Source organism: Lepidochelys olivacea (assembly GCF_965140295.1).
Source record: "Lepidochelys olivacea isolate rLepOli2 genome assembly, chromosome: 1".
NCBI lineage: Eukaryota > Metazoa > Chordata > Testudines > Cheloniidae > Lepidochelys > Lepidochelys olivacea.
In genome coordinates this window covers 227,567,760-227,585,860 of record NC_140411.1, presented here as the reverse complement: position 1 = coordinate 227,585,860, position 18,101 = coordinate 227,567,760, and the positions used below count along the sequence as shown (strand labels likewise).

The following is an 18,101-nucleotide window of genomic DNA, read 5'->3' as shown; positions in this document are numbered from 1 at the left end:
AATAAGGAAGGCATCAATAAAAATCTTCTTTGCAATGCTGGAAAGGTGGTAAGGAGGGGAATCTTTATAAATAAAGCATCATACCTCAAAAAGATGAGCACTCCTGAAGAAGAGAGTTTGACTAAAGAACTTTGTTTTGGAAGATAGTTATAAATCTACAGGACCTGAAAGCGTGTATAAGAAAATAGAGATTAACCTGTTACAAACAGGCAAGGCTGAGCAAACACTTATATTATGAAAAGGGCAATAAAACTGGTAGGCTTTTAGCTAGAAAGTTAAAAATAAGCAAGATAAATCAACCATCTCTCTGATTAGACATGAAAAGGGAGATTTAATAACTGGCATCAAACAGATTTCTGAAACCTTGCTTTTTCCATACTTTGTATGCTTCAGAACATCCAAATCCTGAACTTGTAAGTCGATATCTGAGACTGCGGCAGATTGCTGCAAATGAATTTGAAGTTATAATTCTTAAGTATTTAAAATCAAATAAAGCTCCAGGTGCTGATGGGTTTTCTGTGAAGTATTATAGAGCAATAAAGCAAGTTCTGGTCCCTATTTTAACTGAATTGTTTATACTGGAGGGGAAAGAGATTCCAGATTCATGGAAGAAGGTAAAAATTAGGGTCATTCTTATAGAAAGAAAAGATCTTACCAATTGCACATCATACAGACCTATTTCTTTAATTAGTGTGGATGCTAAAATTTATGCTGAGGTGCTAGCCACCAGATTGAGTGTAATTTTGCCCAAATATGTTCACCATGACCAGTATGGATTCATTGCTGGCAGGTGTCTATTTGATAATATCAGAACAACTCTGAATTTAATCTGTGATTTTTCCCATCTGCTGTTTTCTTTTGATTCTGAGAGACGCTTCAACTGACTGGAGTAGAAATATCTCAGTCAGATTGGAAATCAGTTGTCCAGGGGCACGTTGGCCCTATATACACATCCTTGAGCATCAGTTGTGGTTAATGGTCCATCAAGCCTTTTTTTTTTAATTTGTCTAGGAGTATGAGACAGGATTGCCTGTTGTTCTCGCACTCCCCCCCCCCCCCATTATTTGCTTTGGCAGTGGAGTCATTTGCAATAAATGTGAGAACTTGTCCATTGGTAAAGGCATCAAAACACTTTCTGGATCAGAACACAAAATAGTTTTATATGCTGACAATGAATTGTTATTTTTCAGGATCTAGAAGCTTCCTTAAACATAATGGAACAATTGACTTTGGAATATAGGCTTATGTCAGGCTTTAAAATAAACAAAGGTCAATCTGAAATTTTAGGAATTAATATTCTTGAAGTGATCAAAATAAACTCTCTTGTCAACTACCTACATTTAAATGGGTAAAGGAATCTTTAAAATATTTATGAATAAATAGTTTCCAGGTGTGTGGGTGTGGGAGGAATCACTGTACAGGCAGCTGCTTCCGCTATCCGCCCAACCCAGAACCCCTTGCATCCAACCTGACCTCCCACCCCACTGAGCCTTATTCCCCCACATATCCAGACCCGCTCCCATGAAATCCTTCCCTCCCCCTGCGATGCAGACTTTCCTGCAGCTATGGGGAAGTTTCGTGGGGTTAATCTGACTGAGCCCTGGCAGCTCTGTGCAGGGAAGGGGGAGGAGGAACTCCATCTCTGTCGTCCTCCCCCACCGCTCCTGCCCAGCTGGGACTAATGTCTCTGGGCACCCTGGGGCATCCCCAGACCCCTCTCCCCCAGCTGCCCAAACAGAGTGTCTGAGCTGCTGGGAGGAATGAGTGAGCACAGAAACCATTTTCTGCAAGGAAGCAGAGAGAATCTGTGGGGAGGGAAGGCATTTTTCTTCTGCACGTCAGTGGCACAGATTTTCCCTAGGAGTAAAATAAGACACACATTTTTAACAGTGAGAGTAATTAACCACTGGAACAAGTTACCTAGTGACGTAGTGAATTCTCCATAATTTGAAGTCTTTAGATCAAGATTGGACGTCTTTCTAAAGGATAGCCAATAGCTCATGGGAAGATTTGATGCAGGAATTAGAGTGAGCATCTATAGCCTGGGTTATGCTGGCGGTCAGGTTGGAATGATCATAATGATCCCTTCTGGTCTTCAGATCTACCAATTTATAATGGTAATTTAAATTATAAATTATAATTTAATATAATTATAATTATAATTTATAATATAAATTATAAATTTAAAATATAAATTTTAATTTTATATAATAAATTATAATTATTATAATTATATTATATTATAATAAATATTATAATAATTATAATTTATAATATAAATTATAAATTATAATGATAATTTAAATCCCTCCCTTGAAGAACTTGCATTTTAATTTAAACATACATAATAACAAAAATAGGACCCAAATTAGAAGCCATATATCTTGGAGAGGAGCTCTACATTGGAATGTCAGAGGAAGAAATGGGTCACAAGGTGGAGATCATTTGCTACATGAGATTAGGAAAGGTTCTAAGCATAGGGATAACATGAAAAAGCTGTAAATTCAATAGTAAGAGAAAGAGACCAAGTGAATTAAGGGGTGAATTAGGGATGGGAGTGTAGGAAGAAATGTGTAGAGTTATGGGAAGTAGAAAAATATTTAAGCTCATCTCTTTTCTGTTACTGAAATTATTAAAATTATTGAAACTGTTGTAGAAACAGTGAAATAGGTCTGCTATAAATCAGGCAGAGCTGACATTTTTCATTTATAAACCATTAATGGTACTGTTGAAAATCTTGGTCAGTATGAACTGTATTGTTCTAAAAATTGGCATACAGGATGAGCAGCCGAGATTAACTTCGTTTTATCAGTAAATGTTTTGTGGGCACAAGTTTGTAAATGGGATCCATTCAAAGGGCTGTATGCTTGTCATCCCTTTTCCAGTCCTGTAGAGATCAGAATGCTAGGGATAAGTGCCTGCTGCAGAAGCCCTGATAATGCAGATCACAGGAAGCTTTGCTGCCAAGCAGTAGGGGAGATTGCATAAAATAGCTAGTTCGGAGAGGGATGGCCCTAACCTCCTGCTAAGCTCTCAGAATAGTTTGGAGTTGGGAGAGGTCTTGGTTCCCTGCCTGTTGCACAGGGTTAAAAACCCCACCTCTGGTAGTACGATCAGGGACAAATCCCTGTCAGAATCCCCTGAAATGTCCCTGCCTTTAGGCCCCTCAGGAATTTTCCTGCAGGAACCAGGGATCAAGCTCTGGGTAACCATTCTGCTGCAGACATTCCGCTGCAGTTCATACTGGAAGTGCATATTAGTATAGTGGTGGCTTCTCCCCCCTCTCCCCCATTCCTACATCACATTGGCTCTTAAACCAATCTGTTCCACTGTAGATGGGAGATACTTTTGCCAACCTAAATATTGGTATTTTCAGTTCTAATAGTTGTAGAATCAATTATCAAGTGTCTCTGCAGGTAAGTAAAGCAAGTGCTGGGGCTTATTACGATTTTTTCCTGGATAAGGACTAAGTAACGTTCCTCCTGTTTGAACTGTGTGTGAGTGTAATAGGTTTTCTGTAATTTTATAATCTGGCTGTGTCTCTTTTCTGTATTGAATTTGTTTATATTGTATGGTTTTTATCACTCCCAGTTAGGTTTTAATACATATCAATTTTGTATGCAGATTACAGGGAGCAGAGATTGAATGGTTTTGGTGTGTATACTTACAGCACTAGGTTATAAATAGTAACGCTAGTTGAAATTTTTTGACCTTCCTTATTTATTTCAAAGTTTTTTACAATTATGCCTGATGAGAACTCAAAGTGCATTACAAGAATTTAAGATACAACACTTAAAATCTAATTGATAGACATGTACATGAACATAGATATGTATAGCACTCAAGTATGTGTGCAACCAGTATGTTGGAGCTGGAAACGTTTTTCACAGCAGTACCTGTTGGAGTGGCAACCATGCCCTGTGTTTCTCTCCTCATGGCCCCCCTTAAGACTATATAAGGACAGCAGCATCCTGACTCCCCTCGGTTCCTTAATACCACTTGCACCACTCCGTGTGGTTTTCCTTACGTTTTTTTTCTGTTTAGTTAACTATTAGGTTACTTAATTTTGTAAGTAGTTAGTACCCTTTTGGTTTTCTTCATTGTTTTCAGTTTTTATTCTAGGTTATTTGCTACTGTAATTAGTAGGTGTTGCTGAGCATCTGGACATGCAGTGTTCTCTGAGCTTCAAGCAATGCCCTTTGTGTGGGAACTCTATTCCTAACAGAGATCCACACACATTGGTTGCTGTCTTGGTGAAGGACAAGTCAAGGAGAGGTGTAGCATCCGCCACTCCTTCAAGAAACATACTCAGAGTTCTAGGGATCTGCGCCTCGAGCAGCACTTCCTGGAACACACAATGAGGCCTACCTCTGCACTGGCACCAGATTGCTTTGTCTATGCACAGTCAACCACTACTATGATAGACTTCGAACAGGCTCTTGAACTTGGATTCCTTTTGAAGGAGAGATCAGTCTTCCTCTCCAGGGGTTCCATGCCAAAGGACCCGTAAGACTTATAGGAGCCACTTGAGCTCAGTGAGTGGCTTGTCTTCCACCTCAGAGGGTGGATTGGAGCAACACTTAGATTTATCAGGTACCCAAAGTAGAGCTGCACTATCAGCCCATGTCTGCCTGGCAATAAAGCAAGAAACTCTTAGTAACATACCGTCAAATCTGGATCCGTCATGGCAGAGACTGTCAAATGTGGTGCCAGTGGACACTGTTTCAGCGGTACCCATTTCAGTACCTGCCACCACACAGACACATGAGGAAGTGAAGGACCTGCTCCATCTGTCTGTCTGTGGTTCACTGTTGATGTAGGAGTCAGTGGAGCTGCTATCATCTCTGGCTTGTCCCGGGCCTTCAACTTCTTTTGCATCAGGGACAGAATATTGTCAACACCAGCATCAATATCAGTTAAAAGACAATCTAAGACTGCTTTGTCTATGCCATCTGGTGCTTGGGTGCTGAGACATGCTTCAAATTCAGCACTGACCGCACCCTCAGCTTTGCCTCTGGTACCAGGTCCTTCACTGACATGGCTGTTGAAGCCAGGCTATGCTCCTGCATAGCCTGCTTTGGAACTAGGCTTAGCAGCTAGACCTTGTGTGAACTGAGACGTGGTACCCCTGCAGTGCCACCGCTTATTCTGACCTTACTTTCATTCCGCTGTAAGGTGGACAGTAGCCTTGCCTGGTTGGGTGCCTCCTGTGCTGACTGCTTATTCAGAGGACCCCTTTGGATACAGGTCAGACCCATCTCCATCCCTATCAAGGCAAGAAAAATCCAGTAAATCAACCAGACCACCTCAAAAGGGAGATCTCTGATCATAATGGGTATCGGTCACTTAGTAAGGAAAGGCTAGCGTGGACTGAAACATTTTGGCCTCTGATGCCCTACTGGCTTATGGGGAACCCTTTAGAGGCCCCTAGATCCTCAGATCTTGATTTCTATCCAGTTCCAGGGGAAAGTCCTGGAACTGTCCACATCAGAGCCTCGTCTACTGGAAGAGCAGCCAGAAGCTCTCCCTACTTAACAATCAGCCCAACAAGATTATTGGGCAAACAAGATCTATCTCAGGAGGCTACTTTGTCTTCGGTCAATTCATTCTCACCCTCTCCAGAGGACTCAAGAGCCCCAGGCTCATCATATCAGGAATTGCTTAGAAGAATGGTACAAAAGACCACAAGAAATGCCATCAGTTTTGGCCTCTAGCTGGCCTCATTCCTGGTTCATTGACTGATGCCTTTCTGTTGAAACAGGGACCAGGCCTACTGTATGTCTTTACTCAGCTTCCACTGATCTTGAAAGTCATCCTCAAATTGAAGTAGGATTACACCAAGATTATTCTAATCGCCCCCAACTTGATCAAGACAATGCTTACATTCAGATCTTTGCAGCCTCTCAGTGGAACGTCCACAACCTATGTTTCCTCTTCCAGACCTGGTCTCATATGAGCACATCCTACATCCAGATCCCAACAGCCTGCAACTGATGGCTTCTCAATATCTAGATCAGGAAGAGATGAGCTGCCTGCAGCAGTCCAAGAGATTTTACTTAACACTAAGAAACAATCAATTAAATCCACCTATTTAGCAAAGACTCTGGTCTTCTGCTCGCGTGATTTCAGCCTATGAGGGCAAGTATCCAGGACATTATGGAATACTTACCACATTTGAAGTCTTCTGGCTTTTTCTTAAGCTCCCTGAAGACTCACCTGGCAGCGATTTCTGCCATTCACTCACCTGGTCAGGGGAGAACAGTGTTTTACAATCCTATGGCTACTAGGTTTCTCAAGGGAATTTACTCGCTTGTGTGCTCCTGTAAAAGCATCAGATCCTCTATGGGACCTTAACACAGTGTGAGTCGCTCTCATGAGATCCCTGTTTGAAACTTTCTCTACTTGCTTCTGAGCACATTTGTCCTTGAAGATGGCCTTCCTTATTGCCATCACATCTACAAGGAAAGTAGGTGAGCTGCAAGCATTAACAGTGGGCCCACCATATTCTTGGTGGTGGTTTTTTTTTTTAATAAGGACAAGGTGTCTTTGAGACCTCACCCAAAGTTTTTAATTAAATTAGTGTTGGCCTTCCACCCTAAACAGACGATATACCTATCAGTGTTCTTTCCGAAACCTCTTGATGATCTGGAAGGAAAGTGTTTACATACTTTGGATGTAAGAAGGGGATTGGCCTTCTATGTAGACGGAGTTAGGTCATTTAGACAGTCATTTTGTTTCTTATGCTGCTAGGGTGCAGGTCCAAGCAGTCTTGGCCCAGATAACCTCTGGATGGATCACATTCTGTATTACCACTGCTTACAAAGTGACCAATACACCTTCTCTCCAATGTCTCTCTGCCCGCTCAACAAGAGCTCAAGCAATGTCCATAACTTTTCTGAATGATGTACCTATCCTAGACATTTGCAGGGCTGCGACCTCGCACATAATGATGAATGAATACGTACATTCATTCATCATTATGCCATCGCAACAGCTTCAAGGGAGACTGCAAACTTTGGCCAGGTCATCCTTCAGACACTGTTTAAAAAGACTCCAAGCCCCATTGTTTATGATGCTACATGTGAATCGCCTGAGTGAAATACAAATCTATATCCACTTGAAGAAAGAACGGTTACTTACCTATCTTGTTACTGTTCTTCAAGATGTGGATGCAACCGTGTATTCCATGACCCACGCTCTGTCCCCTCTGCATCAGACTCTGAGGCTATTCTCCAGTGCGAAGGAGCTGGGGGGGGGGCAGTGCTGCCCTTAAAGCCTTGGGAGGGGCCACAAGGAGCCACAGGGCACATGTACCACACTGACGGGTATTGCTGTGGAAAAGTTTTCTGGCTGTGGCATGCTGGGTGCACACACACCTGAGTGGAATACATGTTTGCATCCTCATCTTGAAGAACACAAGTTACAGTCCAGGTAAAAAACCATTCTTTCCAGGTTGAGATTGCATTGCCACTAGCTCTCTTCTGTTAAACTCAGAATAGGTAATAAATTAATTTCCTCAGCTAATCACCACTTCTGTGGTATCTCTAAAAAACCAGTAGCCCAAACTCTTCAGGGCTAATATATAACTCTAGTATGGCACAATATTTGCCTACTGAGCAGTTTTAATCTGTATGAGTTTTAATTCCTAAGAATATCTAATGTTGAGGATGTAATGTCAGTAATGTGTAGGATCAGAAACATATGTAACAACATGAGGGCTTTAAAAAAACAAATGGACAGTGTCATGCACATATTGCTAAAAATACACAAAATAATGGCAAACCAAAGTAAATATACAGTATAAAGAAAAAAAAAGACATTGTATTGAACTGTTACCACCTTTACATGGTAGTTGGGGCTTTGTGAAACTGTTGTAATCTACTCATAGGAAGAATTAAATAACTTGTAGTTCTTTGTAAAAGAATTGGCTTACAGTGAAGGACTAAAAGTCTGAGTGTCTACTACATGTGGTCAATCACAGTCTGTTGATCCAAACTGTGACTAATTGTGCCAGTAGCTGACTAGAAAACCTCTATAGTGGCAAAAAGAATTATCTTTCAAGTGACTGTGATACAAAATGCTTGAAAGGACTGGAAGACTTACGGGGAAAAGTGTTTATTTCTTTTCTTTGTGGTCCAATCACTTCTGTAAACGGAAGCGAGTCTTTTAATGTGGCATTTTGTATTTTATTCTTGGCCATAGAACACCTAGAGACTTGGATTATGAGCTGCAACTTGGCAGAAACAGTTTAGCAAGTACTGTACTTAAACTTTTCTAGTTTCTAGCCATATAGATCTGTTTCAAACAAGTTCTTTAAGAAGTTGAACTGCTTATAGTTTTTGTTCTTTATATTTTGATTTTCTTGGCGCTTCTTTTTATGTTTTAAGTCCGTGGCTCTCGACCTTTCCGGACTACTGTACCCCTTTGAGGAGTCTGATTTGTCTTGAGTACCCCCAAGTTTCACCTCATTTAAAAACTACTGGCTTACAAAATCGGACATAAAAATACAAAAGTATCACAGCACACTATTACTGAGCAGTTGCTTCCTTTCTCAAATTTACCATATAATTATAAAATAAATCAATTTGAATATAAACATTGTACTTACGTTTCAGCTTATAGAATATAGAGCAATATAAAACAAGTCATTCTATGAAATTTTCAAGGTTTTATTGACTTTGCCAGTGCTTTTTATGTAGCCTTTTGTAAAAGTAGGCAAATATCTAGATGAGTTGATATACCGCCTGTAAAGACCTCTTTGTACCCCAAGGGGTACAGGGTACATGTACCCCTGCTTGAGAACCACTGTGTTAAGTCATGAAGGGAATTTAAAACATTTTGGATTATAAATCTTTAAATGTTTTATGTAGTTTCCTGATAAGGCATTTCTGTGTCTGTTCGTACTGTGCAGTTCATACTACTTAAATTATATAGCTGCTTCCAATTTCAGTGATATAATGGAATTAATATACAAAAGATGACACATCCAAACACATTGAAATAATTCATCAGAAAGGTGGTGAATGCATTTGTGTTTCCATGCCACACTGCTACTAATAACAAGAATTTAACAATATACCCTAGCAGAAGTTTAGTGGGTAAAATAAAAACACAGGGTAAAATTTTGTCCTCCTCCTGAGTCAATGGCAAAAATCCCCTTGAATTCAGTAAGGTCAAGATTTCACCCACATTTATCATATTAATTCAAGATAGCACAAATCTCATGGCACAGTTCAAGCTCATCTTTTTTCCCAGGTAGTTGGAATTGTGGGTTGGCAAATTATTCAAGGGTGATTTGCAGTGGGTTAACTTAAACAGCTACTTAAACTGCTGTATTTAGGATGAATGTATTGGCTATGTTGAGGAAGTCTAGAGCATTTGTATAAATCAAAATAAATATTGGGGTCTGTGAATTAAATAGCGGCAGGTCAGAGAAGTTATATAAATATGTGCAAACTAGCTATATCTTGATTATACCTTGTATATTTTAATTTGCTAAGAAGTGAAATTCTCACAAAAGGAACAAGGATTTACTCTTTCCATTTCTCCCTTCTTTATATAGAAGCTCTAGTGTGATAAAGATACTGTAATCTTCAGTTTCTCGCCTAACATTCATTAATTTGACACTTCAGAATGTACTGTTGAAAAGTCTAGACAACCCTGCCAAATCAGATCTACCATGCTTGCTGCATTTTTTCTTTTATGTCATTTCACAACAAACAGGCTCATGCTCTTATTTGTAGTAACTATGGAAACCTCAGAAGCTCTCTTTCTAAAGCTGAGTATACAATAAAGTGCTTAAAGTGTTGGAAGGATTAGAGACTTTAGAATATGTTTAATTTTCTCTCTATCTATCTTTGGAGAGGAACAAGAGGGTAATGTGCATATTAGCTGAGGGCTCACTTTAATCTCTGCTGACACTTAAGTCTGTCTAGGTTTGCACACAGCCATCCAGGGGTCTCTTTCTCAGCATGCTAACAAAGAGAGTTATCCATATTCATGACTCTGAATTGTACAATGGAAAACCTGTGTATGGAAAGGAGAAAGTTAAGCGCAAGTGAAAATATTATTGAAATCATTTTGCAGCTTTAAGTACAGTGGTCGCTAATGGCAAATCGTGTGATGATAATGGGTTTCATCAGATAATTTTTAGTGAAGATGTACTAGAAATTACATAGTCATGAATTAATTTGACATGGGGGCAATAGGAATAGATCATTTGTTCTAGAGTTAGCACACATTTTCAGGAAGTCTGATAAGGAATTAATCTTATTACCATCTTCATGTCCTGTAATGGCAATGCAAAGATTAATACAAATTTTAATTGTTTAAAAATACAGTAAATCTCATCTTTTAAAACAAAACAAACTAGAGTTTGGGTCAGAAACATTACTACTTAAAGAATTCACCACCTTTCTCAATGGATCTGCTCCCTATTAATGATCTACTCAGAGCCATATCTCTGATGGAACACAGTGGGTGAAATTCTCCTGCTATGCCATTGGCAGAGACAATGTGAGTGATGTCCTGCTTCACCTTGGGGGATCATCATGTTACCCTCTGGTTCTCCTTCTGGCCCTCGATAATGCCCTGAAATAGGGTAAGGAAATACTGCTGGACTGTGATCCTGATTCTCCCCCTCATCCACAGCATTCATTAGTTTGCATGCTTCACCAATCGATTTTGTCCACTCTTGTCATTAGTGCTGATGACAGAGATTTTCCTTCACATTTGGTTTTGTTTCCTTGGTATTTGGTAAACTTCTTCTGTATACTCATCTAACTGCAAAATTTGGTAATTCACAGTGAGAGATGACCAGTTAATGTAGCTTTATATAACTATCATAGTTTGTACAAAGAAAAGGAGTACTTGTGGCACCTTAGAGACTAACCAATTTATTTGAGCATGAGCTTTTGTGAGGTACAGCTCACTTCATCGGATGCATACCGTGGAAACTGCAGAAGACATTATATACACACAGAGACCATGAAACAGTACCTCCTCCCACCCCACTGTCCTGCTGGTAATAGCTTAATAATAATAATAATAATAATAAGCTATTACCAGCAGGACAGTGGGGTGGGAGGAGGTATTGTTTCATGGTCTCTGTGTGTATATAATGTCTTCTGCAGTTTCCACGGTATGCATCCAAGAAGTGAGCTGTAGCTCACAAAAGCTCATGCTCAAATAAATTGGTTAGTCTCTAAGGTGCCACAAGTACTCCTTTTCTTTTTGCGAATACAGACTAACACGGCTGTTACTCTGAAATCTGTCATAGTTTGTACATTCATTTAACTGTAATAATGACATACTCACAAGAGAGGAACAGTGGATATTCTTCATTACTGAATTCTCATTTCAAGACCTTTTTTCTCCTTTACGGTTCTTTGCCTACCTGCCCCCATGCTTCACCCCCAGTCTTGATTTCCCAATCCCTTTCTGGCCCCATACAAATCCATCCACTGGCCAGAAACTCGAAAATGAAAGAGGAAGGTGGTGGTAAGAATCTTCTTCTGACTCTTTTAGGGAAGGGCCCTAAAAACTGACATTTGTTGAACTTTTCAGTCTCAGTTCTCACAATGCATTAATGTAATAATAATAATACTTTGTTGAAAGGTAAAGTGCAGTTTTATTGATGCAGCACTAATTAAAATATGGGTATCAATCATTGCTGCTTGCCAAAAGATGTATAATTCTACGGCCTTGCTGGAGATTTCTCCTACTCCAATTTTAGGGATGCTATACACAGTCAATCATATGTGACAAATGAGCTACCACCTGATAAGTGTGTTTGTTTAGAATCCTTTGATTTATGTGACTTCAGTCTAGCTGCCTCTTTAGTCTGCCCTATCTAGCTGGGTACCCAGGTAGGGAGAAGAGCCCATGCTATTATTATTGTTAATCAAGTTTATTATGGTAGTGCCTAAAGACCAACCAGTAGTGGGCCCCATTGTGCTGGGCACCACCTCGTGAGTCCAGAGCCATCACTTGTTACCGGAAACCCTCTGACATCATGAATTACTCATAACCCCTTAGTTTAGATTAGAAACACAGTGCCTGTCCAGAATAGCTTACTCTCTAAGAATAAGGCAAGACACACCAATTGGGCACAAAAACCAGAGGAAACAAAGGAAACAATGAGAATTATAAGAAAATGCATGTTTGTACAGTGCCTAGCATACTGGGGCTGGATACTCTAGGTCAGTGATACTCAGACTGAGGCTCGGAAGCCACAAGTGGCTCTTTGCAGGACATGATGTTAAAACACACTGATTTAATTATTGACCAATCAGGATGCTTTTACTGTGTTATTAATCAATTGTGGTTGATATGATACTTGGTCAGTCATTTTGCTATGAGAATAATATATATTATATTAATTATTATATAGTACTCTCTCTCTCTCTCACATAAAATATAGTAAATGAAACAATGAATTCACACTACTGTGGCTCTTTTGAGTGATCGCTAATTTGGCTCCTGAACCACTGAGGTCTGAGTATCTCTGCTGTAGGTTCTATCACAACAGAAATAATTAATAATTGGACTTCCTTTCATCTTACGTTTTTGGCTGGGGTTCCTACCCTCCCGAGGCCAGATAGTTCCTCTCCTACAGCCACAGGCAAATGCCAATAGAAACTCTGTTATGTCTCTGTACATAGACATGGTCTAGCCCAAAAGATATCAAGGAGATGAGTAAATTATGTGCATCCTTCTATTGCACGTGGAGGTACATGTTGCAAATAAGTGGTGTGCTACAGGCATGTCTTGCTACATGTGAAGCTTGTATGAAATTATTCAGAATTGTTTGTCTCCCATGTGGGTGTCTAGGAAAAGATACCATAACATAGCTTTTCAACTCCAGAATTGGGACTAACATCTGACATTTCATAAAAATGAATACTTTAGTTCTCTTGGAAGATGCCAGATTGATATTGCTGGGAATTTAATTCCTCTGACATGCCTCAATCCTAGCTGGAAGGGACTCACTTAAGAGTCAAATGGGTTGTCACTTGTGCCTGTTCAAACATTAGCATCTCTGCAGGAACTACCTCGTGGTCCTCTGAGTGTCAGTGGGTTTTATGATAGAGACCCAAGCACTAGGAACTGAACTTATATAACTTCGTCTAAAACATTGTGTTTCTTAAAAACAAGTCGCCTATGTTACTAACACCACCATTTATCATTTACGTGAACAATTTTAATACAAGTGTAATTGACTCTTTATTTATGTTTGTTTCCTTTTTTGAAAGTTTTCTCAATTTGTAAATGAAAATAGCCAATCAGCTTCACTGTTTCTTGTTTATAGTTAGTTTCATTTTTAGATTGTTTAGTGCACAATGCTGCAAAAACTGCAGTGGGATTTTTTTTAGCTTTGTGTTAGAAATGTTCCCATGATTTTCAATTAGATTTGGCTTTTTTAAAATTGTTTTTACAGAATCTGTGTCAACGGAAGAAGGGGGTGATTCAAGAGTGTCCCGTTTTTGTTTTTGTTTTTGTTTGTTTGTTTTGGTCAGTTAATTGCTTTTTTTTTTAATTCAGGATAAAACTTGGTTGGCTTGACTGAAGTCAGTGAGACCTCATGAGCTATGTTACTCGTGTATAAGTGTTCGCAGGGTCAGGATCGTAATTTTGAAGAATCTTTCTCTACTAACTTGCATTTTAGAAATCTTGGGGGGAGGGGGTTTCATTCCACAATTAAAATGAGCATTCTGTTTTGTCTGTAAAATGAGAAATTCCTTAATTCTCTTCTATAGTTGTGAATCAGTGGGCTGTGTATGCCATCCGAAATCTCACTGAGCAAAATGAAAGAAACCAAGAGGTTATTGCACAGATGGAGCAGCAGGGACTGGCAGACAATTCCATCCTCAAGAACATGGGTTTGGAGATTGAGAAACGAGATGAGAAGCTAATGTTGAAATCTGTTCGAAAGAACCCAACTTCATGAGCAGCCACATGTAAACTTTTTGAGGATTGTCACCAAGTAGAAAGAGGGATATTTCCTAAATAATACAATATGAAGGCCCTGTTAGGATTTCCATTTTTTTTCCAGTTTAAGTTCCAACTGCTGGAAGTATTATGACCTTTTCCAGAGAAATTGTAAAACAATAATGGTCATTCACCACTGTGACACATGAACACCACAAATGCAAAAACCTTTTCAAAACTGGAGATTGGTGGTAATTTCATTAATTCTTTGTTTTGCTAGTGGAAGAGAGTCATGAAGCCGGGAAACTGATTAGTGGTTACTTATCTCATTTGTTATACCTGAAGATAATAATTGTTAAAAAATCTCTGAGATATCACTTCTGTGATGTGTTAAAAGCAGCAGTGCTGAATCAGTTCTAACTAGCTAATTAGTAAATGTTGGTACTTAAAAAAATAAATCAGAATGTTTAAATATTTGTATTTATATAATATGACAGTGAGAGATTGGATATACATAAATACTCTCTGAATTAAACACATGCAATGCTGCCTTCTGTGTATTTAAATTATTCGTAAGTTATCTTTTCTATCTTGTTACTTTTAGTCTTTATGCTAAGTATGTTAAAAACAAAGTTGAAGCTGTTGTGGCAACAGATGCTGAATTCCTCTGCTCTGGGGCATGTCTGTATTTTGGAGACTTGGATGTTTATTTGAATTTTATTTGTTCCTTTGGATGGTAACTCAACCCACTCTCCTTTTATTTTGCACTTCTCATGGGTTTTCTGAACTCTGGCAGACGGCTGAAGAGGTAGTTTCTCACTGTGATTAATTCTAGCAGTTTCTTTTCACCCCTCCGCCTTTCCAAAACATTGACAAAACTCATTTCCAGTTAATTAATTCAAGAGAGGCTGAAGAATGGAAGGCCCTGCCTCTTCATTTTAGGTACCCTCCTATATTGTTGTTGGACCCAGCCACTGTGGAATGTGGCATGAATGAGATGGGTGGAAGAAAAAGTGCATGATTAACTCTTCTTGTTCTGAACTGTTGCTTTAGAAATTAAGGAACATGGCTCTTGATGCATAAAGCAGAACAAAAGTTATTACCTGATAATTTTTTTAACTCTGTATATACTACTGCTATGAATGAATTCTGTCTCACAAAAGAGTCAACTATCACTTCACTCATCACTTTATTTGGAATAATAAACTTTTGTCAATATAAATGTATTAGAGTTTAAACAACCATATTCAAAGGGAAAATGAATGTAGTTTTTTAAACTCTAAGACATTTATATTTATGCTTATCTGCATCCTAAATTATTGGGGGAAGCTGAAATCCTTCCATTTAAACACATGATCTAGGCATTTATAGTGCTCACCTGACATGGCCATAGAGCTGACTGGATGACATTATTGTCCAGCACCCAGTAGTGCACTCATTTTAGGCAATGTTTGGCTTTAGGCTGGGGGCTATGAGCTGCAGCCCCTTTTAGTTCTTTACCCATTTTATGTAGTAAAGTGTCTAAAAACACAAAGATGATCACATGCACGAAGGTAGGACTATCACTTCTGTAGTTTTCAAACGTCTCCTTTCTAATATAAACACCAAAGGAAGAAAAGGTTCTCTTTGATTTCAAAAGGCCAAATGTGTTGCCTAAACAAAAACAACAAAATAATAGATATCTTATTTGGGATTTTTAAATGATGTGGCAGAAAAGTGTATGACAGCACACTGGAAGAATTTTTTTGAATTGCTTCATCTGTTGCATTCCAGTTTATAAAGGCTATATAGGATTCAGTACCATCTCTAGTTTAATGGCACAGGGAATACTTTTTGTGTTCTTTGTGGAGTCTACACTGTCAGTTCCTTGACAACTCCCATAAAATTTACACGTCATTTTTAGGCTGCAGTTTATCTAGTAGTTAAATCATTATTTAAGATCAGCGGTATGTAATATCATTCATAGCACTGAAATATGGCAACTCAGTTCTATCAAGCTGTTAAAGAAAAACTGTTTCAATTTTTAGGTTCTCAAAATAAAATAAATGTAATAGTGTTTTTCTGTAAAAGTAAATGGATTTAATCTTTAGGTTTTTTTACCTTAAAGAACTTTAATGAAGGATTTGTCAAAGGCACTAGCACTTAAAAATAAAATGGAAGTGTTTAAACTTATAATTCTAAAATCTCAGAAGATTTTCAGATTTCTTTTAACACATTTACAGAATTTACATTAGATAATATAATGCAGTGACAAAAATGTAAGATGAACAAAAATGCATCCTGGGCAGAAAATGACCTTTCTGTGCAAACAAAAATGCAAAGGATTTCTTTCTATTCTGGGTTATAAAGAGTTAAAATCTTGTCCACAAAGCAAATCCAGATAAATCTTTGGTTGTAGAATAAGCAGTGGGAGTTCCCTTTTCCTTTTAACCAGTTTGGAATAGACACTTTTCTTAACTCAATGGTTTGTATGCCCACCAATGGAATATACACAAACCTATAAGTATAAGCCAAATAATAACAAACACAAATAAATAAAAGGGTTTTTTGTGGCATTACATAATGGCGTAATCGTTGTGTTTTCTAAATGAGAAATGTAGGGCTTTCATAGTATAAAACATGCTGATTACTGTATTGAGTGGCTGGCTTTTGATTTTCCTGGATGGATTAATTCTCAGAACACAACAGCTTCCCTGTCCTCCTCCAATGAAGTTCCAGCCTCCAAGAGATTTGTTTTCTATGCTAGGGGATTAATACAGCATATGAATCAGTCATTAAAAAAAGCAAGCCTTATTGAGTTTGTAGGGAGGCAAAGCAGTCAAATCAAGTCTTGTGACCATCTTATTGCTTTCAAGAACTTTCAGACAAGGCCTATTTATTAAAAATAAAGTGGGATTTTCATAGTAGTGAGTGGATGGATTTTAACAGGGTTTTTTGCAACTTGAGAGAAGTAGATTTGAATGTTTTCCAATTTATTTCTGAATTGTATCCTGGATCATCTAATAGTGTTGATGTGTTCTATATAATATGTACCTCATGAGTATTAAAAAAAAATTCAGATTTTTAATGTAATGGCCACAACATTTATTCAATTGTTTGTCATTTTTTTTCTTGATATATTTGTTTGACCTTCCAAATAAATTAATCTCACTGAGCTGATAAAAGCAATTAAAACTGAATTTAGGTTCATTTGTGACAAAAACTGTTTTAAAGACTTGAAGTCCCTCTTCTCTATGGTTTTTTTTTTATGGTGACGTAGTTTGATAACCTCTTACAATATATTGTCATTGTAGTTTGACATCTCAAAATACATGAATACATATAAAACCTGTCATATAAGGCTGTAGAGAAGAACTAAACAATATATATTTCCCTCTTTCTTAATTGTAAATGGCATTCTGAATATACAAATTATCTTTTTTCAAAGTTTCAGTAATTATTCATTATAGAGTGCACCTCATGTTTGCATTAGAAAGCGCCAGTTATTAAAATAACTTGTATATTTGAGATTGAGATTGTCTCATGGGGTACAAGTGTCCGTGGTATCCGAGGCAAAAACCCTAATTTGCAGAGTCCCCACACTGCTGTCCAAGGTTCTGATACTGTCCACTGCTTTTAAGAATAAGAAATTTGTAATTCTTTATAAGACTTAAAATATAGTGATTTCAGATTTTTATTTGGGCTTTCCCAGTATCCCTCAGCAGTTGATTCACAGTGTGACATGACTGCAGTTCAGTAAGAATACAAATAGTATCTTTTAATGCAGACACAAAAGTAGAATCATTCTTAATCGCATATGAAAGATATGTAGGCCATTGTGGCCAGCTCCCCTATAATTAATTACAAGAGAGTAATTTATAGCAGGATATGGTAGGGATGGCTATATCTAAGGTTACCTGACACTTCCCATTATCTGACCCTGTTTTCCATTGTTTATAACTTTGCCAAACTTTAACCATTCAGGCTAAAATTTTCCATGCAAGGTGTCTGCCTTATGCTGAATTTTTATTTATTTATTTTTTGGAAGTGTCTAATAAAATGGGTCAGCCATTTCCAAGAACAATTAGGGAAAATATTTTGCCCATGCTAAAATATATTCATGCAGTTGTTTTTTTTCTGGTAAAAGGCCAAGTTATATAACCCTTTGGAAAATCTCAGTTCACACATGCTGG

The 18,101-nt window shown here is 38.2% G+C and overlaps 1 protein-coding gene across 3 annotated transcripts in view; it reads left to right on the top strand.

Annotated features, from left to right (window-relative positions):
* The window catches only part of ATXN10 (ataxin 10), a 154,378-nt gene extending 139,910 nt beyond the window's left edge, over positions 1–14,468 (top strand). For all 3 annotated transcript variants that reach the window (XM_084639326.1, XM_084639327.1, XM_084639325.1), the window contains one exon: positions 13,758–14,468. In XM_084639326.1, coding sequence (XP_084495452.1) covers positions 13,758–13,948 — 191 coding nt within the window. In that variant the 3' untranslated portion in view covers positions 13,949–14,468. The remainder of the gene's footprint in view (positions 1–13,757) is intronic.
* The last annotated feature ends 3,633 nt before the right edge of the window (positions 14,469–18,101 follow it).